We start from the raw sequence: 26910 nt of genomic DNA on the forward strand, positions 1-26910 counted from the left end.
TTTAGCTTTCAAGGACTTACTACCAAAAAAGAGAACGTGAAATATTTCACTAATATTTTAAAAATTTGATTACCTATTGAAATGATAATAATTTGGATATACTGCTATAAAGAAGACATTATTAAATTAACTGCACCTGTTTTTCACTTTTAAAAATGTGGCTACCAGGAAATTTAAAATTACATATGTGGCTTGCACTGTTTCTATTGGAAGTCTCCGGATGACTTTCAGCAATTCTGAGGTGAGTGAGTGGCCAAGGTGTGAAGACACCCGCAGGATGGATTCAGCACACTAGCGTCCCTTGGGGAGTTCCCGACATAGGTGAGTCAGGAAACCCCCGTCGAGGATGGGCTCCAGCAATGCTACTTGGGTACAAAGGAGAAGAATGACCTCAGGGGGCTGGGCCTGTGGGTGAAGTCCGGGAGTAAGAGAACTGGAGATTTTAATTTTCACCAGAACATCTGTCCAGAAACCCAAGATGGGGCTGAGAGGTAAGAAGCCCCCAGGTGCATCCCAGAGCTTGCAAGTGGCTTCCAGTTTCAGCAACCAACTAGGTGATCCTATTTCAGGGCCTTAGGGACTTACTCACAAAGACCTTGCTGATCATGGCTGTGATTTACGTGTGTGTGCTTAGTCGCTCAGTCATGTCTGACTCTTTGCGACCCCACAGACTGTAGCCTGCCAGGCTTCTCTGTTCATGGGATTCTTCAGGCAAGAACACTGGAGTGAGTGGCCATGCCCTCCTCCAGGGGATCTTCCCAACCCAGGGATCGAACCCAGGCCTCCCCCCTTGCAGGAAGATTCTTTACTGTCTGAGCCACCAGGGAAGCCTATGGGTTTTATGCCATGGGTTAAATCGTACGTCCTGTGCGACAACTCCACATTATGAGAATATGTTATCACTCAGAGCAGTGGGCACACTGGCTCTTTGCCCAGATCCCTTTCTTGTTCTGGGAACCCATTCCCCAGCTCCTGGGACTCCTGTGCTAATAAGCACAAGCTGTGGGCAATTCCCTGGCCATCCAGGGGTTGGGACCCTATGCTTTTACAGCCACTGGGGGTGCGGGTTCAATCTCTGGTCAGGGAACTAAGATCCCACAAGCCGAGAGGCATGGCAAAACACAAAACTACAGCTGTGACCCCCTTCAGATGATTGCCTGTGGGCTCCAGGGACCCCCTTGCCCGTTCAGAGTTCAAGTCCCCACGGCCCGCGACTGGTGTAGGTCATGAGACTTGGCCCCAGATGGAATGACTGAGCTGCCACTTCTGCTCAGAGCCCTCCTGTGACCAGGCTGAGGCTACATCTGAAATCACACTCTTGGCCTCTTCCCTTTTCTGGTCCTGCTCCCTGCGCTCCCTTCCTGGTTTCTCAGGGAGGCATTTCCTTCATAAGTCACTTGTTCCCAAAAGCTCACCTTTGGCTTTCCTTCTGGGGAACCCCACCAGAAAACAGTCAGACTTTATTGTGGGTGTTGGTCTTGACCTTGGGTGGTGGCCAAGTACTACACATCCATCGACTGTGTGGGATTCCAAACCCTCGGGGTACCCTTTCTGAGAGCCCTGGTTGTGTGTGCAGAAGGGCAGTGACCACAGGGCCAGGAGAGGGCCCTTGTATGGCCATGAAGCAACCATGAACATCACACCAGCAGCCACAGGACTTCCCTCCGACCATTTATTTTGTTGCTGCTTAATCAGGCTCTTTCCCAACATGTCGCCATCTCCAGCATCGCCTCTCGTCCAGAAAGTTGAAACCATGCCCCGCCTCTCGTCATCTTCACAATACCCTCTGCTCTCTTATTTAAAAGATTTCAAAGTAAAGATCGAAACAGGACCTTGGCTGAGTTTTGCAACACGGAAGTATATTCTAGGCCTATGTTTATAGAGGGTGGTGGGTGGGAAAGAATGACAAGCCCAGGGATGCTGGGGGGATATCCACGGCAAGGGCAGTCACACGGGTGGGCAAGCAAGACGGGGAAGGCCGTCTGAGGCCTGGGGGCTTCAGAGTCATCAGCAACTACTAACTTACTGATGGGGAGAGCCTTAGAAAAATCCAGAAATACACACCGTCTCCACACGGGAAGTGCGCGCTTCCCCTTAAGGCAGACTAAAAAAGAAAAAATGAAAGCCCCAAACACACATTAACCAAGCACAAAAACACACAGCAAACTCTAAGTCTCCAGATAAACATTCACAAATAGGCACTTGGTGTCTTCAGCTCTGGGGTTGGAGAAACCTGGGGCTTGTTCCCCAAAGTGGGAACAGCAGCTTCTGAAGGCGCTGGGGCCCCATCTGCTGGGGGGCACTGGCCCAGCTGGACGGGCAGGAGGCTTGTTTAAAGAAGACCCACCCCTCTCATTTCACTGCGACAGCGACTTGTGGAAGCTCTGCACCCTGTGCATTCCCTGAATATAGTGAACTGGTATTTCTAAAGAGTGCATCACTGAAAGGGCAGATGCTGGCCATTTAAATGTGGGTGGCTGCCTCCTGGAGGCAAGGGCAAGGGCCAGAACCTGCTTGCTACCGGGCCCTGTACCCTCAGAGCCCACCACTGTGCCCGGCACTCAGACACACAATACAGGTTTGCTGAATGAGTGAATAATCCAAGATCTCATTCTTCAGGAATCCAAATTTACAACCTTTTCATTGGTTATAAATCAGTTCCTTTTTAACTCTCGAAGTGGAATTATAATTCACTTATTCTCTGAAGTCAGCTGCCCTTAAAGGAAATTTTAAAGCTGAAACTAAGTCTTTTCAGTGGGAGCCAGAGAATGAATCTGATTATGTCCAAATGAGAGGATTTTCAGCATGTACTAATAAACTTCAGTGGGGATCATCGGTCCATCTCTAAGGCCAGTAGCCGGCCCAGAACTGGCTGTTGGGGCTGGAGGTTAGGGCAGGGTCTTTATATCTTGCGCCTGACATCTGGAGAGGAGAGGTGGGTCTTTAATTGTGTCCTGTGGCGGGGAGGTCTGAGCGTGGCTGGTGGGGAAGAAGTCCTTGTCTAGCTGCCTGGAGAGACAGCATCAGAGCAGGAAGTGGAGGCCGTGAGAGGAGATGGGTCAGGGGCGGCCAGAGAATCGAGAACCCAGCAGAGAAGATGGGTAACACAGCTCACCCTGGGGCATCTTTGCACACGGAACTCTGGGGCCATGAGGATGCTGGGGTCGGGGCGGGGGGGGGAACTCCCAAACATCTGGGAGAGCCTGGGTCCATGAGAAAGATGAGGCAGAAGGAGCATCTCAGAAATGGAGAAGGCTGTGCTGATAAAATCTGCTGCCAGCGAAGGGTCTAAGCTCGATGACTGGACCCTTGGGGAGTGGGGAGCTGCCAGTGGTGTCTACACTGCAGAGGGCAAGCAAGGGGATCTGCGGCAGCCTGGAAAGGAATGAATAAATGGGGTGGCCCCCTGGACAAACAGCAGTGGATTTCAAAGGATGACGGCAGTTCTAGGTACACCTGGATCCCAGAATCCCCTCATGCCGGCTGCCTTGGCCCTTGGGGCACGGCTGCTGGGCAAACTGGCCGTCCCAGAGCCTCTTCCCGTCTCCTCTCATTCCGCTTTGGACAACAGACTAAAGACTGGGGGAGGTTCTGGGTCCTGGGGTTTTTGGCTTGCTTTTCACATCAGGGCTACATAGACTCTGGCCAAACGTTCAGCTACTTTCAGGACGGTCCACGTGGAGGGTCACGGGGGGAGATGACATTGTGGGTGCTGAGGCCCTTCTGAGGGAGGCAAGGCACGGATACCCCACACCCCTCCCCAGTGCTGGAAGGCCCCTCAGGGGCGGCCCGCAGTCCAGTCCAGGCAGGGGGTGCTCTGGGGGTACGAAGAGTCTGGAGAAGTCAGGGAGGGCGGGGGGCACCCGGGCCCCTGTGGTGTTAGCCCCAACAGCTGGGTTTCCTCCTTTTTGTTATACAAGCGCCTGACTCGGCTTTGGTTGCTGAGTACTCACTTCAAACATGGTGACCTTGAGTGAACACACTGCCAGCTACATGACCAGGTAAGGAGCCAGGCCGCCTCCCCTCACTGAGGCCCTTTCTTCTAGAGATCTTAGTTGATTCTGATAACTGACAATTGGGGCTACCTTTTTCCCCCCTCTTCCCTCGCTTTAAATTTCCACTCTCCCATTTAAAATTCACCAAGAAAGAGAAAGCCCTCGAAAAACCAGACCCCCACCCTCAACTCGCATGCAAGCAGAGGCCCAGTTTCCTGGGCTCTCTCTCCCCACGACCTCGCTGTGTGGCCCAGTGTGCCAGGCAACTTCCGGGTCCTGTAAGTAAAGTGAAATTGAAAGTAGAAACGTTTTCCCCAAGTTCCCTGATGGCTATCGCTGAAGGGCATCCTGCAGTCACACTAAGAACCACAGAGGCTGGTCCGGCGCCAGCACGGCAGCCGTGGGGCTGCGGCCCGCTCACGGCAGCCCCGGGCAGGTCAGGGCTCCATGTGCCACCACTTGAAGGCGAAGGGCTTCCGGCGCACGTTGGTGCCGCAGTGCACCTCGCCCAGGAACTTGTGGTAGGCGGAGATGTCGTCCACGAAGGTGCAGCAGAGACCCAGGGGCTCCAGCAGGCAGCGCACGTGCGTCTCCAGGCAGCACACCTCCTCCACCTGCGGCCCGAACGGCTTGGGGATGCCCAGGTCCTTGTCGAGCACGATCATGTTCACCTGGGACGGGCAGGGGGGCGGCAGTCACCGTCACTGAGCGCCTGCTCTGCCCGCCCTGCTCCAAGCCCTCCAACAGCCCTGCGATCCGGGACTGTGAGTATCCCCACTTTACAGATGAGGAAGCGGAGGCTCAGAGGGGGCTCAGCACTCCATACACGGCAGAGCTACATGGAAAGCCTAGCAACCGCCCCGTGTGTGTGTGTGGACACACGTGTGCATGCGGCTGCATGTGCATCGGTGTGCGCACCGCACGCGTGAACGCGTGTTTTCATGTGCGTATACACGCAGCTGTGTTTCTTGTGTGTGTGTTTTAACCTCTTTCTAGCTCTAGAAGACTCTCCTCTATGATAACAAGAATCTCTCTCGTCTATAAAGGCCTTTGAATTTACAAAGCACTTTCCACTGTGTTAAGCTGAAGCCTCCCCCAGGATCCCAAGGGGCAACCAGGAGGAGCAGTCCTCCCGGCAGGGTGAGTGCTGGGGTGGGAGGCCACACGGCAGCTCAGCCGGGCCTGGGGTCTGGGCCTCCCGTTCGGCCAGCCTCAGCAAGGGGTCCCTCCAAGTCTGGCCCGCCCCTACTGACAGTTTGGGTGAGGTCCGGAGCCCAGAACACCTCACCATGTTTGGGAAGAAGGCCCTGGCCTGGCGGTTCTTGTCCATCTTGAACAGGGCGGGCAGGTCGATGATGTCCTGCTCCGTCAGTCCCAGCTCCTTCTTGAGGATGTCGCGGTTCCAGTCCAGGCAGCGCTGGGTGACGGGGAAGAAGGGAGGGCGGGCGAGTGAGGGGCACCCCGACACCTCTGTCCACCTCAGCCCTGCCTGAGGCATCAGACCCGGGGCCCCAGCACTCCAGGGAGCGTGCAGGGCTCCTCCAGCACGGGGCACCTCTCCCATGCCCCTCCCACCCGCACTGGGAGTAATGGAGAAGCAGAGAAAGTTACAGAATTCGTACCAGGAGCTCACAGCAATGACACTCAGCACTCATTTACTGATCACCAACTACGAGTCAGACCCTGAGCGCTTGCCATGCAGCGTCCCACTGAATCCTCAGGCCACCCCAGGTGGAAAGAGTAACAGTGACGATGGTCTTGATTAATAATAATAGAAACTAACATGTACGAGCACCCTAAGTGTACGGTTCTGAGTGCTGTACGTACGTTCCTTGTCTCAACCTCAGTCTCGTGAGGTGGACACTGTTAGTATCCCCTTATTGGAGACCAGGTGGCTCGGTGGTGAAGAATCTGCCTAACAAGACTCAGGTTCAGTCTCCAGGTCGGGAAGATCCCTGGAGAAGGAAACGGCAACCTACTCCAGCACTCTTGCCTGGGAAATCGCATGGACAGAGAAGCTGTTGCACTACAGTCCATGGGTCACAAAGAGCCAAACACGACTGAGCGACTGAGCACACACATCTCAACTTTTAGAGACGAGGGAAGCTAAGACAGAGTCCTTAGTGAGCGGCCCAGAGTCCCAGTGCGGAAAGCGAGGGGTCATGGTCTGACCTCAGATCTACCTGATGCCAAAAAGTGAAACAGAGAGGGGTTGTGATAAAGTCAACTTTCAACCGGCCGTGAGACGTTTGGGGACCTTTGGGAAACTTGGGGTTGCTTCTCCAGTATCCCTCCACCCCTCCCCTTGAAATGCAGCAGCCAGTCGCTGGGTTGAGCTGTCGCCTCCTTGAGACGGCTGGTGCCCCTGCCTCTTTGTTCCAGGGGTCAGTTCAAGGGCAATAAACTAGGATTGAGGCAGTCAGCATATGAAATTCCTCTGGCTATAAGAATCGGTTCAGGTTGGCGCAGTGAAATGCAAAGCTTTTGTTTAATTGTTGGCGGCATGTAAGACCTCTCTCTTTGTGGAGGTATGGCGGGTGGATGGACGACCTTGAACTGCTGCAACTAAGCTTCTGCCAGGAGGGTGCCTGCAGAGCCCAAGAAGTGCAGGGATGGAGCCAGAGCCCTGATGAGCCTACGCCTGAAATCCACGCCACTGTCGAACTTGCCACTTGTATGAGCCAATCGTGCCCTTTTGTCTCAATATGTCCGAGTTTTTTTTTAAACTTGGTGCTTTAAATATGCCCATGCAAACAGAGATCTAATTCAACTAAATAGGACCCTGTTGACTGGTTTCTACTTCTGGATATAATTTTGAGATTTAGGAATTCAGAAAGTAGGATTCATCCATAGAGAGAAAACTTCAGGAATCTGTGACCCCTAAAAAATAAAACTTCAGGGCATATCTTCATGTAAGAGTTTTCCTGGAAGTAGGTCTGTAGTTTTCGTATTTTGGTGTCTGTGGGTCTCCCCCAAATGCTGCGGGCTCTAGCCTTACAGAAACTTCGGCTCTTGAGCACCGCTTGGTACATCTTCCTTCCCAGGTCTCCTGTCTGCTTCTGGCCTCTGCTGGCCTGCACCTCCCACTACTGTCACACCACTCAGCTTCCAGTAGGGAGTAAGTCAGGCAGGCGGGCCGCCATCCCCTAGGGCGGCCCCAAGGCTGTGACAGGCGCAGCCTCTTCCCTCCCACAAGACCCAGCCCGAGCTCACCTGGAAGTACTGGTTCTCCTGCACGAGGCTCTCATTGGACAGAATCTTGTTGATGGTGATGCGCTTGCTGCTCATCCCGCCCAGGCCTGTGGGGGTCAGAGGACAGGGGATGGTCTATGTCCTGCCTCGTGCTCTTCTTTGCCAAGACTCTCAGCTTCTGGGCTCTCTCAGGACGAGGCCGATGGAGCAGGAACAGGCAGGAGCGTGGGAGGGCAGCCCCTGCGGACGCTTCTTTTCCCAGGGCTGGCCATGTCACCAGGGCCAGGGAAGAGGGGGGCCGCTGCCTTGCTCTCTCTCTGGCCCGAGGGTGGGGTGGCACAAGAGGCCTGCTTCCAAGGACGAGCAGCAGGCCAGGGGGAGGGTGGCAGAAGCGACCTCCTTCCAAGGACGAGCAGCGGGCCAGGGGGAGGGTGGCAGAAGCAGGGGGCCAGGCGGCGACGCCCTCCTGTTTCAGGCCCGCCTCACGCCCGCCCCCGTGCTGTGCTGGGCCTGCATCTATCTCCTGTCCGCTCGTGGGGGCCCGTGTGGTTTCTGATTGGTGACCCCCAACGCTTAGGGAGCACCCGCTATGTAGCAGGGAGCCGTCTGGAAATTCACCGCAGTAGCTCAATAGTCTCCCCATCTCTATCAGGTAGCTTCCAGCATTAAAGATGAAGAAGCGGAGGCACAGAGACGCTCCCTGACTCATCCGAGGCCTTACAGCTGGTGGCTGAGCCCGTAAGCAGACCAGGAAGCCAGACTGCAGAGCCCAGCTATTGACTCCTTTCTCCGTGTCTGATGCTGGTCCACTGCGTTTCCTAGTTGTGCAGCAAACAGATGGCAAACAGATGGGGGCTGCTGCTGAGCGGTCTCCAACCCCTTGGACGCATCTGTACAGAGATAATAGCTCCTGTACCCTATGGGGGGCTTTGAGGGGTTAATATAGAAAGAAGCTTTCAGAAAGTCGAGACTCATGCCTGCCAACGTAAAAAGTTCCTATCGGTGGGAATTAAAAAAGGACAGTGGTCTTATCTTGTCCGTCCCAGACACTAGTCACCATCAGGAACGCTGCCTTTGGACGTGGAGGGTGGTCATGTACGTAAGTATCAACCAGTCTGAGGGATACAGACTCTTGGGATCAGGTGGATTAGAGATGCCAACCTGAAAAGTGACAACAACTAATTTACGAAAAACACTTAAGAAACCGTCATGGCGCCTCACTGAATCCACCTGATCAGCTCCCTTTGTTTCCATGGTTAATTTAAGAGCAAAGCTCCTCCCAGTCTGTCTGTCTCAATTATGTGTCTGAATTAAGCAGACGGTTTCTCGCTCCGGGACTCGTGGTGAAGCCGTCTTGCATTGCGTCGTCAGCTCTGCTCTTCTTCCTGCCCCTAAACTGCAGGATGTACGCTCTTCTCTAGCTTCGTTTCCAAAGCGCAAGGTCCCCGAGTGCAGATGGCACTTTGGTTTTGAACCATTTAACTCTCCTCGGGGCTGGTGCCATTTGAAGTGTCCCACACCATGTCCCGAAGAACCACAGGCCACTGTCGAGGGTCATAAGGGGCGGTGGGCAGCTTGAGGTGGGGGTGACGACCGCGAGGCCCACAGAGGCCAGGGCCGCCTCCCACCAGGATGACCCCACAGCCTCAGAGCGGGCTGGACGACCGGAAGTGGAGCTGGCTGTCCGGGACAAAGTGCTTACCAGCCCCGTCCTCCCAAAGGCCCCCTGGGGGCCCGGCTCGCTGCCAGGGCCCCGTGGGCACTCACCTTTGAACATGATGGCCTCCCCGTGGCCCTCCTTCTGCTTCTCTCTGAAGAGCTTGTAGCAGGCTGAGGTGCTGGCCATGAGCATCCGGAATTTCTGCAAGAGACCGTCCGGCCGGCCGGTCAGCAGAGGGCAGGTGGCCGAGCTGTGTGGGGGGCTCCCGCCCTGAGGACCCGGGGCCCTGCCTGCACATTGTCTCAGCCACCCACACCGAGTGGCGAAGGCTGCCTGGCAGGATTTCTCTATTTCAGAGGAGTATTTCTCACCCTTCCTGCCACAGAAATTTTCCTGCCTCAGCAACGCAGTCGAGTCGAAGCTCAGAGTAAAAGGTGACCTTGGACAGAGAGGGAGAGCATCTCCAAGGGGCCAAAAGGCCCGGCCATTTGCTCCAGATTTCCAGGGTTATTAAATTGCAGACATTTCTTTGCGTTTCAGAAAATGAAAGACTCTCTCTAGGGCCCCAGGCCCATACGCCATTGCTCTCCAGGGCATTACGGCCAGTACCGTGGCCACCAGCCCTGTGGGGTTATTGGACACTTCAACTGCGGCTGGTCTTAGTGGAGATGTGTGAGGAATAAAGCATACACCAGATTCTGAATGCTTGGTATGAAAAAAGAACGTAAAACCTCTCATTATTAATTTTTATAATGATTACATGTTGAAATGCTAAAATTTCAGATTTATTGGGTTAAACATTTACTGGCCACAGCAACAACATACAAACCAGCTTCAGCCTCCTTCCTTCTTCCTCTGTACAGTCCACTTCCACTAGATACCCCGCTGCTGACAAGAGCTGGTAGTACAGGGGTTCCGCACCAGCCTCCCCGCTCCAGTCTCAGAGGTCAGCTCACCTTGGTGCCTGGGATGGGGACGAAGGTCACGAACTCATCCACGTGGCCCACGGTCAGCCAGTCTGAGTAGAGCTCCACGGGCACCTGGACCTGCTGGGCCTGCAGGAAGTCCCGCACCACCCTGGTCATCCTCCGACCACCGGACCTGGGTGGGGTTGGGAGGGGGCAGTTCTTCAGAAGGTTGCCCGTGGTGCCTGTCTTGCCAGAGGGCTTGCAGGAGTTCCGCCCCTGGAACCCAGCCTGGACCCAGCGTGGCATCAGCAGAAAAGTCATGAGAAGGAACCTGAGTTGCAGAGACACTGCCCAGCCAGAAAGGCAGTTGAGTCCAGGGGGGAATAAGGAAGTGTCAGCTGCAGCCACGGTGTGTGTGAAGGGCATGGAGCCTGGCCTTTAGGCCCTGAGGGTGTCAGTGGGTACAGGGAGGCCAGCTTCTGTGCCCAGGGGTCCTTCTTGGACTGCTGGAGGGGCTCAGGCTCAGGCAGCGTTCCACAATCCGCCCCTGCCTATGTCCCTCTTTGCGAGTAACATCTCACTTTCAGTCTTCCATCAAGTGACGCCTCTTCCAGGAAGCCCTTCTTGACTTCTACACTCCCTGAGGTCTTCAATCTGCCCATTACCCTTACACTATAACCCAAGATCTTCACAGTGGCTGGAAGATTCGTTTTTGATCTGGGCCCGTCTATGTCTCCTACTTCACCTTACTCTTCCTTGTTCTGTCTGTACCTGCTTTATCTTCCTCACTGCATCTGTTAGCACCCAGAAGTATCTCACTTGGCTGCTTGCTCCCACGTTTGTTTTCTATATTGCCGAGACCCCCACTCATCTTCTCTCAGTGCTGTTCCTCCTCCAACTCCTGCACCCCTTCCCCACCTTATTTATAATCTCATCATATACCCTCCCATTTGGGGAAGAGGGTCATTTACTTAGTTTCTTTCCTGGTGGCTCAGACGGTAAGGCGTCTGCCTACCATGCGGGAGACCTGGGTTCGATTCCTGGGTCGGGAAAATCTCTTGAAGGAGGAAATGGCAACCCACTCCAGTATTCGTGCCTGGAAAATCCCATGGACAGAGGAGCCTGGTAGGCTACAGTCCATGGGGTCGCAAAGAGTCAGACAAGACTGAGCGACTTCACTTCACTTCATGTTAGATCCTAATTCACACTAAGATGTAAAGGCTAACTTGATTTTCTTTCCAAGAATGTCTATATCTTGTCAGTCATGGGCAGGTTAATTCTCCCAGCCAATCACTCCATGTTGGAGCAACCCAGTCTGCTCCGACAGAAACAACCGCTACCCCCCACCCCCCCCCACCCCGCCAGCCCCTCCCTGGCTTCTCTTACAGAGGGAAGCTGCTCCCGATGAGGATCCGGCCCAGCGGGTATGTCTTGCCATCCACGGTCACTGGCGGACTGACCTCCAGGTTCCCGAAGGAATCCAGGCTGGTAACAGTCTCAAAGAGTGGCTCCCGGGTTACATAGCCAAAGTCTGGGCCCTGGGCAGGGGGCACACACCTGTGGTTAGTCCCCCGTGGCCAGGAGCCCTCAGTCCCAGCCCAGCCACCCTCTGAGGACCACTTTTCACCACCTTTGGTATGGCCCTGAGAGCACTTAGCTTCTGGGGGTTGCCCATTTGCTTGTTACTCCCGCTGAAGAGCAGGAACCCGGCATGGGGAGGCTGTGAGCACGTCGGTATGAGCGTGTGTGTGTGTGTGTGTGTGTGTGCATGCGTGCACATCTGTGTCTCTGCATCCGTCTCTATTTCTTAAACACAGAGAAATACTGGCGATTTCATGATTGGTCCTTGTTTTGTGCCATTGACATCCCTGTTCCTCTGCTGATGTGAGCAAGCAACAGACCTTTGCTGATGTTAGCTATTTGTTGGGGGCCAGAGTGAGGTACTCCGCCCATGGCAAAGGTCATGAGGAAGGAGGCTCGACATACGCAAAGGTGGGATCGAGCCTCAGGAGTCCCCCTGGAAATCCTCGAGCGTCTACCCCCATAACCAGAGCCTGCCTACTTTACTACTTTGTGCTCTTACCTACACCTCTGACTTTACGGGGGGCTGTCCCCCACCACCTCTTTCGGAGAAGGAGTTAACCTAGAGCTCCAGTCAATAAAAACTCTTGGGTGTGACAAGAGTGTTTTAACCTACAAACTCCTCTGAAGGTTCTCTAGCCTGCCTGACAGGCTCGTCCGGCCACATGTGATTGCTCACAGCCTCCCAACCGTGAGAGGCACGAGATGCTTTAAACCTTCTAAAAACAGGTTCCTTAGAAAAGTTAGAAAACTATTAGTATAAGTATAATGGGCTGATTAGAAATTGTATTGGTGAAGGGTTTTTCATTTGTTGAGCCAATGTTTGTTGCTAAGTCTCCACATCCCCTGCCCTTACACATTAATGAATATATAGAAGAAATAAGTATTAACCTTTGATATTAATCACGTTAGACCTTAGGCTAAGTAAATTCTTTCCTTAACTAAAACCCACTACACCCTCACCCTATAGGAATGTAACTTTATTTGGGTGGCGTCTGTTTTGAGAATAATCAGCCCTGGAGAAATAAGTGTCCTGACTGACTGACCGCTGTCACAAGGAGAGGGTCAGAATTGTCAGCAGGCCCCCTGGCCAGAAGATGATGTAACACCCCTAAGACCTCTGTATACATTTGTGTGAAGCACCTGACTTTAATAAAAGTCAGGACTGCTGTCCCCGCGTGACTTTTGTATAACATCTCAGTGTATAAAAACAGACCATGGAAAATAAAGAATTGGGATCAGTTTCTCGAAATACTGGTCTCCCCATGTCGCTCTCTCTCTCACTCTGGTTGAGTCTCCATCTGGAGCGCGGAACCCGCCATGCTTACTAATTATGCCTGGGCTTCTAAGATCCGACCGGGGAGGCCTCAGTGTCTCCTCTCCTTCGGGAGAACGGAAGGACGCCTGCGGCCTACGTAAGTGGTGCAAACTTCTTGTCTTGAAGTTTTATTGGTCTCCTGCGTAAACCAAGCCACTCAGCCTCTTTTCTCCACTGAATTTTCCTACTGAGCTATCCTTATTCTATTACTCTTTATATCTTTAATTAATATCTAATTGAAGCTATTGTATCCTGATCCTCGCCTATGCCGTCTCTCCTTCGAATACCCTGGATCAGCCGGGGCTGGTCCCCGGCAGCTATTGACGGATGGGGGCTGTTTGTTACTATGATCTTACCAAGTGAAAGCTGGCCAAACATGCAAGAACGTCAGATAAGTAACATACGATTTCAATCTAGCCCCAACCAACCATGTGTGTTCACTGAGCCCAGATGCAGCCTCAGACTCCTTCTTAGCACAGAGCTCTAACAGACTGGAGTTACATGATACAACCCCCGTAATGAGTATGGTAAAGCCCCTGTGACTCCCTGAATTTTAAGTTTCCTTTCATGATTTTTTTTTTTTTTTGGTAAAAAGGTAGGGATCTTGCTTGAGAGCTTGCACTGGGGCTGGGACAAAGCTTGTCCGACAGACATCCTTGCTAATAAAAATCATAGAGTGAGAAGACGTGGCTTATCCTGGCCCAGCTCAGAGGCTCAAGGGACAGCTGTGCCCAGAGGGGTGAATGGCTGCAGCTTAGCGCTTTCTCTCCTGGGAGCCCCAGACGGCAAGGTGTGATCTGCCAGAGGCTGGGGCAGCTGGGCTTTTATAGCCTCACACAGGGGGCGGGGGGCAGGCACGCAGCACAGAGCCGGGCTTGGCCCGGGCCTCCAGGAACAACGTAGCCCAGGGCACTGGTACCAGGCCAGCCGGGAACACTGCAGGCAGTGGCGACCCAGGAAGAAAGTGAGAACAGGATCCGAGGCCTCAGTTCTCAGGCCTGTGGCAACTGCTGAACGGTGTGACTGCCCCTCGTGCTGGAGGAAGTGGACAGTCCGTACTGAGGACGGTGTCCAGGGCTGGGGAATGAGAACCAGAACAGCAGCTAATAATATAGTCCTTGTGTCGGAGCAGCATGGGAGTCTTAGATCACGCCTTCGGTCTTTGCAGCAAGTCTGTGAGACGGATGCCATTCCAATCCCCGTTCCACAGACGAGCACACTGAGGCCTGAGGAGGTTAAGTTGCTTGCCCAAGGCCACGCTGCTGCTAAGGGGCGGAACTGGGACTCGAGGCCAGCTCCATCTGGCGTTCCAGAGCCGTGTGCTCATGGCCCTGCCATCTCCTGTGATGAGGGACAAGGTTAGTGAGTGTTCTCAAGCAGCAGGTGCGGACTTGGCTAAGGGCTGCCTCTGAGCAGCTCTGGTGTCTCAGGGAGGCTGTCCTGCATGTTACTTTGGGAAAGACCCCTAACCTACATTTTATGCTCCAGCCAAGCTCTCCTTGCCTATTCAGGGCAGAAGGTCAGGACAAGGAAGACTGAGTTGGGTTCTGTCCTCATCCAATTGGTTGTTGAGGGCATAAAAAGAGAGTGGTAATGACCTCTAGGATCAAGGGTGGGGGTTAGATTGCTTTTTTAAAAACTCATGAACTAAAAAATCACAGCCTTACTGAGCTTTGAAGTTGGAACCAGGCTTTCCAACAACTGCTTATAAGTTTCCTCCTTGAAATGTATTTTGTTGCAAGTTGGAGGTGGGGGCAGGGGCAGATCTCTGTCTCCCATAGAATCAGTTATGAGAGCAGGAAGGGATGTTGGAGGTTACTATCCCAATGACCCATTCTGCAGATGAGAAGATGGAAGCAACAGACTAATTTGCCAAGGGGCTTCCCGGTGTCTCAGACGGTAAAGAGTCCGCCTGCAACACAGGAGACCCGGGTTCAATCCCTGGGTCCGTAAGATTCCCTGGAGAAGGAACGGCAACCCGTTCCGGGGTTCTTGCCTGAGACTCCCGGGGACAGAGGGGTGCCCGAGGCCTCCCCACTGCTCTGCCCTGCAGCCCCGGGCTGCACCCCGACCCCATCCGGCAAGGCGGCCCTCAGCCTCTCACCAGGAGCTGCTTCACCGGGAAATCCTTCAGGTTTCCGTCTCTGGGGGAGTCCAGCACCACGGGGAAGCCTTTGTGCGGGGCCTCGATGTAGCCAAACTCGATTTCATCCTGTGGGGACAGTGGGAAGAGCCATCCAGTGAGCCCAGGGGGCCTCCAGGGAACTCCAGCTGCCTCCCTGGTCCCTCGCATACGACGGCAGGAGTTTCTTATGCAGCCTTCCTCAGAGGCTCTGCAGGCCCCTGGTGTGCTTGCACTCGCTGACCCCGCTGTAAAAAGCTGGTAACATCCTGTGTGCATCTTCCTGCAAGGAACACCTTAACTCGAGAGCCATGCTGTATTCACAGATGGGCTCCTCTTTGGCTGTTGTAGGGTGCTCCACAGAGAGGCGACCGGTCACGCAGTCGCCCCTCCCCACGGACGGATGTCTCTGTTGCTTCAGTCTCCGCCCCTCTAAGAAGCTGCAGTGAGCCGCCTGGTGCGTTTATGTCCCTGTGCACACGCACACGCGTGATCTGACATAGAATTCACACGTGCGGAGCAGCTGGCTGCCAGGGTGCTGACACTAAGCTGCCCCTCTTGCCTGAGTCCTGAGTCGCGTCCTTCCCAGCCTGGGGGGCCTCACCTGGATCCAGCGGTCTCCCCGGTTCATGTACTGGAAGCAGACCTTCAGTTCGCAGTTGGTTTTCTCCACCAGGTTCTTCACCTCTTTCAGGAACAGGTAGTTGTCCTTCATGCTGAGAAGCGTGGGCAAGAGGGAGAGACCAGGAGGGAGCGTGAGGAGGCACAGGCCCGCCATGGGGGAGGCGCAGCAGCGAGCCCCTGGGCTGGGCCCTGCTGGGCAGGTGAAGCCCCTCTGTGCTCACCTGTGCACAGGCTGCTGGAGTCAAAGGCCGTGCAAACTCAGCCCTTCCTGCAGTGTCTGCCACGGTCATGAACAAAGCGAGGAGGGGAATTCTCACCCCGCCTCCTGAAAGCCTTCCACCTCTGACTCCCAGATTTCCAAGAAACAGCTAACCTAACCCGGAGGCAGGGGATGGGCTCAGGACATGGACAGCACAGGCCCAAAAGATGTGGGAAAGAAAACGCAGCTATCACTTTTAGAGCACAAAAACTGCTCCAGGACCTTGACAAATGCTTTGCCTGCTTCACCCCACTTAATCCTCGCAGAGACTCTGTGATGTCACCATCTCAGAGAAACAGAGGCACAGAGAGGTCACGTTAGTGCTCAAGGTCACGCAGCAGAGAAGCAACGAGCGTGACCTGACCCAGGTCTCTCACCTCCTGAAGCCCCAGCTCCAGCCACCTGGCCTGTCTGCACTGTGCCTACCACTTACCAGCACACAAATACCGACACGGGAGGCAGGATGTTGGGGGTCATGATCCACGGAGCGATGCGGAACGTCACGGTGTCCGTGAAGACGGGCGTCAGAGGGATCTCCTGGGCGTGGGAGAGATCAGGAGGTCTTGTCAGGGTGCTTTTCACTCCTGTCTAACAAAGTAGGTGAGACCAGTAACTGCTGTTCAGTCGCGCAGTCGTGTCCGACTCTTTGCGACTCCATGGACTGCAGCACACCAGGCCTCCCTGTCCATCACCAACTCCCGGAGTTCACTCAGACTCCCGTCCATCGAGTCGGCGATGCCATCCAGCCATCTCACCCTCTGTCGTCCCCTTCTCCTCCTGCCTCAGTCTTTCCCAATGGTAGTACATTATTGAGCACTTACTGTATGCCAGGTCCTATTGTGACAGGTGAGATTTCACTTCTGCCATACTCAGGGGTACATACTATTTTAATCCTTGTTTTGTAGATGGGAAAACTGAGTCACAGACCTCTGATTCACAAACTGTACAAAGCTGTCCAAGGTCAAGTGATCAGTAAGTGGGTGAGCCTGTATTTAAACCCAGACTGTTGAGCTCAATCTCAACTGCTATCTGATCTCATTGCATCCAAGTTCTTTTCCTGAAATCGGCTCACACGATGACTGAGTCAGACCCAGCCTTCCTCAGTTTTTGCTCTGGGTACCTTGCTCTTTTCTACATGTGAACATTTTAATGTTATCGGGCGAAATTTTGCTCTGTCCAGATTTTTTTTTAAGGAAAGGTTCGGGAAGCTTGCCCGGAACCTGAGGGAAGATGAGGTAAGATTTCGTTGCATGGCTGGCTTTGGAAAGCTACAGGAAGCCGCGTCCCGCCCTTGGTGGGGAGCATGGGGGTGGCCTTTCCCGCATGGGTCTGCCTTCCGCTGGTGTCCGCTGGAGGGGCCGCTCTGAGACCCTGATGCACTGCGGGTGCAGGAGCAGCCCCTCCACGCCCCATCTCATTATCTCCGTTTTTTCTGCCTTTCCCTCCTCCCAGGGACTCGAGAGCACGTTGTGAATGAGCTGCTCCAAGCTTGGATGCTCACAATCACCCCAGGAAGCAGAAGCATGTGTCATTTCTATTTTCCACATGGGGAAACCAAGGCGCACGGGGCCAGTTCACTTGCCCAGTGTCTCGTGGGCTCAGACCCGGGCAGTCTGACTCGAGCTCCTTCTCATAGCCCTGAGGCCCAGCTTCACCTGCGGCCGAGCCCATGGCATCTCGCCTTGAAGTGGTCTAGAGGCGAAGCAGAGGAGCAAGCCCGTGTCTGAGGGGGCAGCCGGGCCCTCCCTCTATCTGAGCGAAGGGGGCCTGAGAGCCAGGGCTCCGGGGCTGCAGTTTTGGTAAGAGGTCCTTACGGGTGGGAAGCAGCCTCAGCTGGGGGCACCGCTCCCCTAGGGGGCGAGTACTCGCCTCCTCGCTCACTTTCTGCAAACCAGGAGCGCACGTGCGCGAGATGTCTGGCCGCAGCGGGGGGACGTGGCTCAGGATTGTGATTCGGCAGCTCCCATGGCGAGGGTGCAGGGCCCGTTAGGGAGGGAAGAGCAGGGCACACGCGCGTGGCTTAGTTTGCTCCTCGTGCCAACCAATGGTTCCCTGTGCCCAGAACTACACCCACCCTGCACATGGATGGGGGCTTCCCAGCTGGCGCAGCGGTAAAGAACCTGCCTGCCAACGCAGGAGACGCAAGCTGGATCCCTGGGTCAGGAAGAACCACTGGAGAAGGAAATGGTAACCCACTTCAGATATTCTTGCCTGGGAGATTGCACAGACAGAGGAGCCTGGCTCCTCAAGTAATGTCTGATCTCGCTGCATCGAAGTTTTCTTCCTGAAGTCAGCTCACATGATAATCAGGCCAGGCTCAGCCTTCCTGTTTCTGCTCTGGGCACCTCGTTACAGTCCACGGGGTTGCAAAGAGCCAGATGCAACTGAGTGATTGAGCGCACACACACACACACACACACACACTCTCTCCAGGGAGCAGGCAGACCTGGGGACAGGCGTGAGGTCAGAGACACACCCGAAGAGCATCCTGGGGAGGAGGTACAGTGAGGAGGACCCCCAGGGCGGGGCTCGGAGGCCCTGGCGGATGTGTGCAGGTGATGGGAGCACTTAGATCTCCAAACCTGGGCTTCCTCCAAGGGGAGCCCGCTCCGCCCCCGGGAGCCCCTCCCGGCGAAGGCCCTCACCTCGGCCATGTACTCCAGCAGGCTGACGTGGATGGAGACCAGGCCCGCGAAGCCCTCGTCGGGAAAACGCAGGCCTTCCACGAAGAACAGCAGCTCCGCGGAGCCGCCCGTGTACTTGACCACGTGGTAGAGCTTCCGCCGGCCCAGGATGTGGACGTAACGCTGGCCGAAAAAGGGGTCTGGAGGAAGAAGGACCCAGCTCAGGCCCCACTCCCCCAGCCGACCGTGGGGCAGGCTCGCCGATGGGGGCGCGACAGCAAAGCCCCTTGTCCTCTACACACAGGGAAAGCACGAGCGGCCAACGCCACCGGAAGGGCCGCGGCCCGGTCACCGTCCCAGCCCTGCTGGGCCCTAGCCCTGTGGCCCCGGACCAGACGCCCTCCCAGCTTCCAGCTTCCTCGGCTATAGAGTGAGTGAGCTCTCCCCAGGAAGGAGACAGAGATGAGAGAAGCTGAGGACTGGGCAGCCAGTGGTGGCGAAGAAGGGAATTATCGTTCGCATTTTATAGAGGAGGAAACTGAGTCCCAGAAGGGAAAATGGCTTGTCTGGTGTCATATAGCCAGTACGTAGCTGAGCTGGGAATCAAATCCCTAATTCTGAACCCCAATCTCTCCTCCCCTTTATATAAAGAAAACACCCACTTATGCCCTCAATTCCCCTCTGTACAGTGGAAGCCGTATCAGCATGTGGGTCTCTCGCTGTGCATTTTTTTTTCCTGGTTGCACACGTTTGCAGCTGGGAGGAAAGGCCGGTTTCTCCCGCACTCCTAGGCCACTGAAATCTCCTGGCTCCTCGCAGTGCTGTTCCCTCTGCTTAGAAGGCTTGTCTCCCACCTTCAGGCTTCTGAACTGCGCCCAGATCCCCCAGAGACCAAGCCAGGGGCTCTGTCTGCAGCGTCTGCACCCCTGGCCTTCCCTGTCCCAGCCCAAACGGACATGATCTCAGTGTTCAGCTGTTGGCCCCCAGAGCCTGTCACCTGCATGATGGCTGAGACAGGCCCGGCCGGGCCCAGCGCAGGTTGGGTTTGATAAACATCTGCCGAATGCACCAGTGCGCCCATGTCACCGTATGGGAGCACTTTCAGGCCAATTGAGAGTGCATATACTGAGTTACTGCTCTCTGACCACATGGGCAAGGACCTCTGCGCAAGACAGAGAGGGTCAAGAAGTGGCCCCTCGCAAGGCTCAGCTGGTGGTAAGATCGCACAGGTGAGGGAAGCGTCACAGTAGAGCTCTGCGGTGAGTGAGCTGGAGGGGTTACTGGGAGGCAGAGGAAGGGAGCGGGATGGGAGGAGTTTGAGCGAAGAAAGGCAGCCTTTGAGATGCCCTTGGGGGTGGCAGAGGTGGGCACAGCGAGAAGATGCAATACTTGCATTGCCAAACGCATGGAGGTAGGACCCTAGGCAGTTCCAGGAGAAGTTTCTTTATGCCCTGCAGAGCTGGAAGGGCAGAGTAAGGCTCAGCTTAGTGCTGTCGTCAACAACAAAGGGAACGATTAATGAGCAGGCGCCCGAGGGCTACAACGTGTGCAAAATGAACAGAGGAACCAGCGAGGCCTGGGCTCGGGATGGCACCTCACATAGGAGAAGGTGCTCAATTAGATCTTGGTTATAAATACAGCTCCCTGAGGGTGGGTTACCTGAGTGGCTATGACTTCCAGAGTCAGAGAGATGCCTCTTTGGCTTTCAAGCTGCAAAACCCCAGGAATTCACTTAACCTTCCCGAGCCTCGTTTATTCATCTGTTAAATGGGAGACAGTAACACTCATGCCACAAGGTGCTTGCAAGATAAAATCAGGAACCGAGGTAAGCTTGGTAACCAAGGGTGATGATCGGTAACACAGCTGGGACCCGCTGGTATTACTGTTATGAGAACCTGTGAATGTATCGGCAGACCCTTTACTGAAAAACATGACTTTCTCGTTGAATGGTTTAGGAATAGAAGGCAAAGGAAAAAATACCTCACCTCCCTTTCTGTGGGTGGGCCCAAGAAATGAGGAAGACAGACCGAAACACTGCGTGTCCCAAGGGGTTTGTCACAGGTCAGAGCAAAAGGTGACATCCTTCTCATGCAGAAAAGACACGTGTCCTGTGTCCCAACCACCAAGGAGGTCCAGATGGCTCCGCATCATTAAGGAAAATTCTCCCCCAGGGACCCAGGGCCTCCCATGACCACGTGTCTCAGGCTGCACTTGAACTGATGCTGGGAAAGTGATCTCAGGCCACAAAGCTGACTTGTCTTTCCAGAAAGCTCCAGAACTTTCCCACGGCTCAGGGCAGCTAGGTGGGATGTGTGTGCGTGTGGGCTCCCCCTGGGCCTGGGAGGGTGGGGCTCTGGCAGGGGAGCTGGGTGGGGTACGAGGACACGTTTTGGCCCATCTGTGTGTAGTCTTTTCTGTCTGTGGCCCACAGTATCTCGGGCCAGCTCCGGGCAGATCGATCACTCGGTGGAACAATCAGCCACTGTCCCCGGAGCCTCCTTCCCCTGTCTCCCATCCCCAGCTGGACGCGGGCCTGCCTCCGCGTGGCCAGCTCCCCCTGCAGGAACCAACAATGCCCCTCTATGGCATGGCCCACGCGACTCGGGCTGGCCCCACCAGCCACCCTGACCTCTCCTTAGCCCTAGGCGTTGGCCCACAGGCTGGCACGTGGCATCACCCTTCCAGTCAGGGTGGAGTCATTCCACCTCCCAAGGAGACTCTGAGAGTGTGAGCAACTGTCCTGGTTTGTCCGAGATTGAGGGGCTTTTCAGAATGAGGGATTTTTAGTGCAAAAACCAGGACAGTCCTGGGAAAACTGGTGCAAGCCAGTCACCGCAGCCCCGCAGAGAAAGGTCAGGAGCCGACCCCTGCAGAGAAAGGTCAAGAGCCGACCCCTGCAAAGAAAGGTCAGGAGCCGACCCCTGCAGAGAAAGGTCAGGAGCCGACCTCTGAGACCCGAGGGCAGAATCCGAGGCCGGGGTACACACGCCTGGGCCTTCCTAACAGCACTGGGGATGCCTGTCCACGTCACTGACTATAATCAACGATCACAATAACAGCCCCCTGAGAAGCAGTGTCATCCACAGGGAGCGTTCCACGGACCAGCTGCTGAGTGCTGACATGTTTCTTATTTGATCTCTGTCGCCAGGGGGATAGTCAGGCCTCTCCTTAGCCACGAGTGACATCCCACACTAGGTACCCAAGGGCTGGCCTGCTGAGACTTGCCCACGCCCGGGATGTGAAGCCCCTGGGCTCCAGAACGGCGTCTCAGGGCCCCTGAGCCCCCAGCCCAGCCCCTGGCCGCTGGGTACGAGTGGCACGTGACATTCGTGTAACACCACACAGCCTCCCCCACGGTACACCTGGAGTTTGGCAGAGACCTCAAAATGTCGCAAAAAGGAAGAAAAGGAAACCACGCCATTGACAAAATTCCTCTCAGCCTGCTCTTTGGTGCCAAGTGTTCACCCGAGGCTTCGGTTCTGGGGGACACGGACTCTCCCGGGCTCATCGCTGCGTCAGTGAGGCTGTGCCCCTCCACGGGATGGCAACCCGATAACACAGCCTGGGGATGGCGCAGCAAAGCGCTTCCAGCGGCGGCTCCCGTCTGCTCGGCTCCCGTCTGCTCGGGGCCCAGCGTGGAAGGCTGGGCGGGGGACGGACGTAATCCCGAGCCACACCTCAGGCTACCGCCACCCTCGGAAAGGCCTCCAGGTCACGGCTGGGGGCCGCCGGGAGCAGCAGGCCGAGCGTCACAATGTGACCTCGGAGGCTGCCCGTACCCCTCCAGCCCGGCCAGCAGCCCCACCCGCCGTGGTAACCCCGGCCTGGATGGGGTAAACAGCAACAGCTAGGGCCCCCTGGGGCAGTGGAGCCGGCCTGACTGGGGACCTTTCAGCCCTCGGCAGCCACTGCCCGATCCCGGGGTGGATCAGCAGGAGGACGGGCTTCAGGTGACAGCTGTCCACTGCGGTCCTGGCGGAACCCCTCCTGGAGGCGAGGGCCTGGGGTCACCGGGACCTGCCCCGGTTCTGAGTGGGCCTGTTCTGTGAGGTGGGTTCCAGAGCTAGGAGACCCCAGGCTCCTGGAGGGACAGGCACGCAGGGCAGCTCCACCCCGCACCACGGCAAATCGCAAAGCGAACTATTTTGCTGAGAGAGCTTTTTAACACATAAATCAGAGCTTGACAGTCGCTTGCTTAAAAGCCTCTAATGGCTTTTGGCTGCGCTTAGAGTCAATCCAAGCCCTCTCTCTGCCCTGGCCCCTGCCCAGTCCGCCGACCTTGACTCCAACACATCCCTTGCTGCGGTCTGCTGCCTGCTCCCCTAGCGCTCCAAACCGGTTCCCTCCGCTTGCAACGCTCTTCCCTCAGCTCGGGAATGGCTGGTTCTTTCTCACTGTCGGGAGACCTGGGCTCGATCCCTGGGTTGGGAAGATGCCCTGGAGGAGGGCATGGTAAACCACTCCAGTATTCTTGCCTGGGAAAACCCCATGGACCGAGGAGCCTGGCAGGCTGCAGTCTGTGGGGTTGCAGGGAGCCGGACACGACTGAGCGACTGAGCACTCAGCACTTCTCATGGCTGGTTTGGGTCTCGACTCAGATGTCGCCCCCCTTGGAGAGGCCCCCCGACCCTCTATGCCAGTGGCTCCCGCCTCCACCTGCTGTCCCCTACGACTTGCTTTGTGTCCTTGCCTTGTCAAGCTCCCCGTGACGTCTCCCTCACAGGCTGTCCCCTCCCTGAGGGCAGGGTGCTGACCCAGGGATCCTGGTGCTGAGACCCAGCACCCGGCACGGGGGCGCTCAACAGCCAACCGCAGAAGGCATGAGACAGAGCAGGCAGCTGTGGGCATTAGCCCCTTGCAAAGCATGTTTCCCACACAGGGGGCCCCGGATGCCCTGTCCTTGGCAAGATGAACTAGGGGTCTACTCCTCGAGGGTGCACACAGCATCATCAGGGGCTCTTTCAAAGTCGGGGCGGGGGACTTCCCTGGGTGGTCCAGTGGCTGAGACTCCACGCTCCCACTGCAGGGGGCCCGGGATCGATCCCTGGTCAGGGAACCAGAGGCCACGTGAGCCCACATGAGCCCACGTGCCATAACTAACCATCCCCCATGCTGCAATGAAGACCTGGCATGCCAAAAAAAAAAAGTCGGGGCAGTTTTTCATTTTCAGAAAGTCCAAGAGGAGAAACACCGGCCGGGGAGAGGGTGGGTCCCTGCCTCAGGCGTCATGAAGGCGACATGAGTCTGGGGAGGATGACTCACAAAGCCCGTGACTGTCACCGCTGACTCCTTGAGGGCGGAGAGGCCGCGCCCTTGGGGCCCTGACTTCACAGGGCCGAGGTGGCCCTGGATGATGGCTGGTCCATTACCAAGAGGCCAGTCCTGGACCTCTCCAGCCACCTGCCCCTGTGATGACTAAGGGGGCCCTGGGGAGCCTTAGAGGGTGAAGCACGCTCCCCGAGGGCAGAAGCCGCTGGAGGGTGGGCAGGGGATACTCACTCTCCACGCAGAACACGCCCACTTTGTCCGAGTCCGACATGGAGATGTAGAGGACGATCTCGTAGCCGGCAGGGAGGTGCTCAGGGCCTTTGGTCCGCAGGATCATCTGGGACATGTCCTTCAGGTCTGCGGGCAGAGGCAAGAGGAGGCTGGAACTGAGAGAACCGCTCTGGGCTGCAGGGGTCGGAGGTGCAGGGGACTGGATGAAGGTACTTGGGAGGTACCAACTTCCAGTTATCCTCGGGATGCGAGGAACAACACAACTGATCTCAGACACTGCTGCACGTCTCACGTGAAAGTCGTTAAGAAAGTCAATCCTAAGAGGTCTCCTCTCAAGGATTTTTTTTTCTATTTCTTTAATTGTGTACCTATATGAGATGAAGGATGTTTACTAAACTTCTTGAGATACTCACTTTATGATGTATGGGAATCAAATCACTGTGCTGTGTGCCTTAAACTCACATACTGCTGTATGTCAATCATATCTCAATTAAAAAAGAAAAACAAAGGAGAACTGTGGCTGGAATGTTGGCCTGTTACTTTTACAAGCAGGACAAAGCAAACCCCAAACGTATATATTATGGAAACGTATATATTATGAAAAGTGTAAGAACTAGTTGCTATCTCCAACACCACAGATGACCTCCCATAACACTTTTGGAACATCCTTCTGCTCCTTTTTTAACATAGGTGCAGCTTCGTGAAGAGCGTGGTTCCAATCCAACCGAGCAGTACTGATAGTTTCGCCATCTGTTCTTAGCAAGAGTGGATACCTGAGTCCAGTTCTCAGGAGAGCCAAGGTCACACCCGCCTCCCGCTTTGCCCAAGACTTGGCCCGAATGTCCCCACTGCCCCTCCCTGCCCTCCTCGCAGCCCCGAGTGCTGAGCCCGCGCACCTTCCTTGCTATAGACCTTCTCATCACTGCAGTCCTCCTGGGGCAACCAGGGTGTGTCTCGGTCACAGTTCACCAGCAGGATGGCGCCCTGGCCCTCAGGGCCCCAGGTCCAGGATGCCTGCGTCGGCGAGGAGAGAGGGCAACGCTGTTGTCTCTACTTCTGCAGATGTTCCCAGCCTCAGAGCAGACCCCACAGGACACTGGGGAGACGGCCCAGGGTGAGACTCAAGAGCAGCCACGGGGGCAGCTGTGACCTGGCGAGCACGAGTCCTTCGCCTGATGCCTGGAGAGAGCCAGGGTTAGCGCCAAGGCAGGCTCAGGGTGGGGACAGACAGGCAGAGAGACAGATACAGAAGGCTGGCTCGGGCATCACGAGCCTCACATCTGGTGCCCCACTGCCTGGAGTGGGGTGGGGAGGCAGGGCCCAGAGAAATGGACAGGCAGACATTTTATGATGGGCTCCAAGGCAGAGGGAAGGCAACATGGGGCCTGACTGCAGACCAAACCACAAAGCTGCAGCAGTCAAAGCAGCAAGGTGAGGGCACAGAGACAGACACACAGATGACCGGTGCGGACAGAGCCGGAGAGGAAGCACACTTACGGGGCCGTCAGCCCACGACAAGGGGCAAGCCTACCCCGGGCAAGACAGCTTCTTCAACAGACAGTGTTGGGCAAACCCCGACAGCCACGCCCAAAGAACCAAACTGGGCTTCTTTCTTACAAATGCCACACACAAGCATGAACGTAGAATAAAGACGTAAATGTGAGCTCTGAAACCATAAAACTTCTAGAAGAAAACACAAGCAGTGTGCTCTTTGACATCAGTCTTAGAAACAGTTTTTTGGGATCTATCTCCTCAGGCAAGTGCAACACAAGCGAAAACAAATAGGATCACATGAAACTAGAGAGCTTGTGCTCGACAAAGGAGACTATCAACAAAATAAAAGAGCTGCTTACTGAATGGGAAAAGACGTTTGTAACAGATATATCTGATCAGGGTTAATACCCCAAATATACAAAGGACTCATACAACTCAAGGTCAGAAAACAACCTGATTTTAAAAATGGACAGCAAAGCTGAACAGACATTCTTTCCAAAGAAGACATACAAAGGGGGGCAGATATGTGAAAAGACGCTCAACATCTCTAATCAACAGGGAAATACAAATGAAAACCACAATGAAATGCCTCACGCCTGTCAGAACGGCTACCACAAAAAAGACAACGAATAATAAGCACTGGCGAGGATGGGGAGTACAGGGAGCCCTTGAGCACTGCTGGTAGGAATATAAGTTGGTGCAGCTACTATGGAAAAAAGTATGGAGATTCCTCCAAAGAATTAAAAATAGAACTTCTGTATGATCCAGAAATTCCACTCTTGGGTCTTTATCTGAAGAAAATAAAAACACAAATTAGAAAAGACATATGTATTCCCATGTTATTGCATTATTATTTACAATAGCCAAGATATGGAAGGAATTTAAGTGCCCATCAGTAATGAATAGATATGGGAGCACGTGTACACCCGTGGTGGATTCATGTTGACGTATGGCAAAACCAATACAATATTGTAAAGTTAAAAAAAAAAAGTGCCTGGCACATAGTGAGAAAAAAAAATAAATGACTGGATAATGAAGATGCAGTACACATACACAATGGAATAGTATTCAGCTATTAAAAAAAAAGAAATCTTGCCATTTGCAACAACATGGATGAACCTAAGTGAAGTAAGTCAGAGAGAGACAAGTACTGCTATGTACTATAAATGAAAGCTGTGAAGACAGTAAATGTTAAGTGTTTTCATCGGAAGGAAAACTTTCTTTTTTTCTATTTCTAAAGATTGAGGGCAGGAGGAGAAGGTGGCGCCAGAGGATGAGCTGGTTGGATGGCATCACCCACACAACGACATGAGTTTGAAGAAACCCCAGGAGTTGGTGGAGGACAGGGAGGCCTGGCACGCTGCAGTCCACGGGGTCGCAAGGAGTCGGACACGGCTGAGTGACTGAGCAACAACTCTGTACCTATATGAGATGATGGATTTACACTGAACTGAGTGCGGTGACCATTTCATGATGTGAGTCCAATCACCAGGCTGTGTGCCACAGAGCAACTGAAGCCACAGGCCACCACCACTGAGCCCCGTGTGCTCTGGATTCGCTGCGGCAACTACTGCGCCCACGCACCACAGCTAGAGAGTCCACGCGCTGTAACGAAAGATCCCGCACGGTGTAAC

At 54.8% G+C, this 26910-nt stretch overlaps 1 protein-coding gene and 1 long non-coding RNA gene across 3 annotated transcripts in view; one reads left to right on the forward strand and one right to left on the reverse strand.

Annotated features, from left to right (window-relative positions):
* Positions 1 to 1658: 1658 nt before the first annotated feature.
* Positions 1659 to 26910, reverse strand: part of PADI2 (peptidyl arginine deiminase 2) — a 59139-nt gene continuing 33887 nt past the window's right edge. Inside the window, exons 5-16 of one of the 2 annotated variants that reach the window (XM_070382026.1) lie at positions 24679 to 24796; positions 23783 to 23908; positions 18305 to 18483; positions 16093 to 16196; positions 15381 to 15492; positions 14759 to 14866; positions 11142 to 11293; positions 9804 to 9948; positions 8955 to 9048; positions 7209 to 7294; positions 5284 to 5412; positions 1659 to 4666 (exon numbers count right to left, since the gene is read on the reverse strand). In XM_070382026.1, the coding sequence (XP_070238127.1) occupies positions 4433 to 4666; positions 5284 to 5412; positions 7209 to 7294; positions 8955 to 9048; positions 9804 to 9948; positions 11142 to 11293; positions 14759 to 14866; positions 15381 to 15492; positions 16093 to 16196; positions 18305 to 18483; positions 23783 to 23908; positions 24679 to 24796 (1587 nt within the window). In that variant the 3' untranslated portion in view covers positions 1659 to 4432. Of the gene's footprint in view, positions 4667 to 5283; positions 5413 to 7208; positions 7295 to 8954; positions 9049 to 9803; positions 9949 to 11141; positions 11294 to 14758; positions 14867 to 15380; positions 15493 to 16092; positions 16248 to 18304; positions 18484 to 23782; positions 23909 to 24678; positions 24797 to 26910 lie in introns of both variants that reach the window. The other variant, XM_070382023.1, reaches the window with a different exon arrangement.
* On the forward strand, positions 4621 to 8061 carry LOC138990488 (uncharacterized). The gene is made up of 3 exons (XR_011466635.1): positions 4621 to 4759; positions 5042 to 5135; positions 7840 to 8061. It is a non-coding gene; the product is annotated as an uncharacterized lncRNA (long non-coding RNA).

Source organism: Bos mutus, chromosome 2, assembly GCF_027580195.1.
Source record: "Bos mutus isolate GX-2022 chromosome 2, NWIPB_WYAK_1.1, whole genome shotgun sequence".
Lineage (NCBI taxonomy): Eukaryota > Metazoa > Chordata > Mammalia > Artiodactyla > Bovidae > Bos > Bos mutus.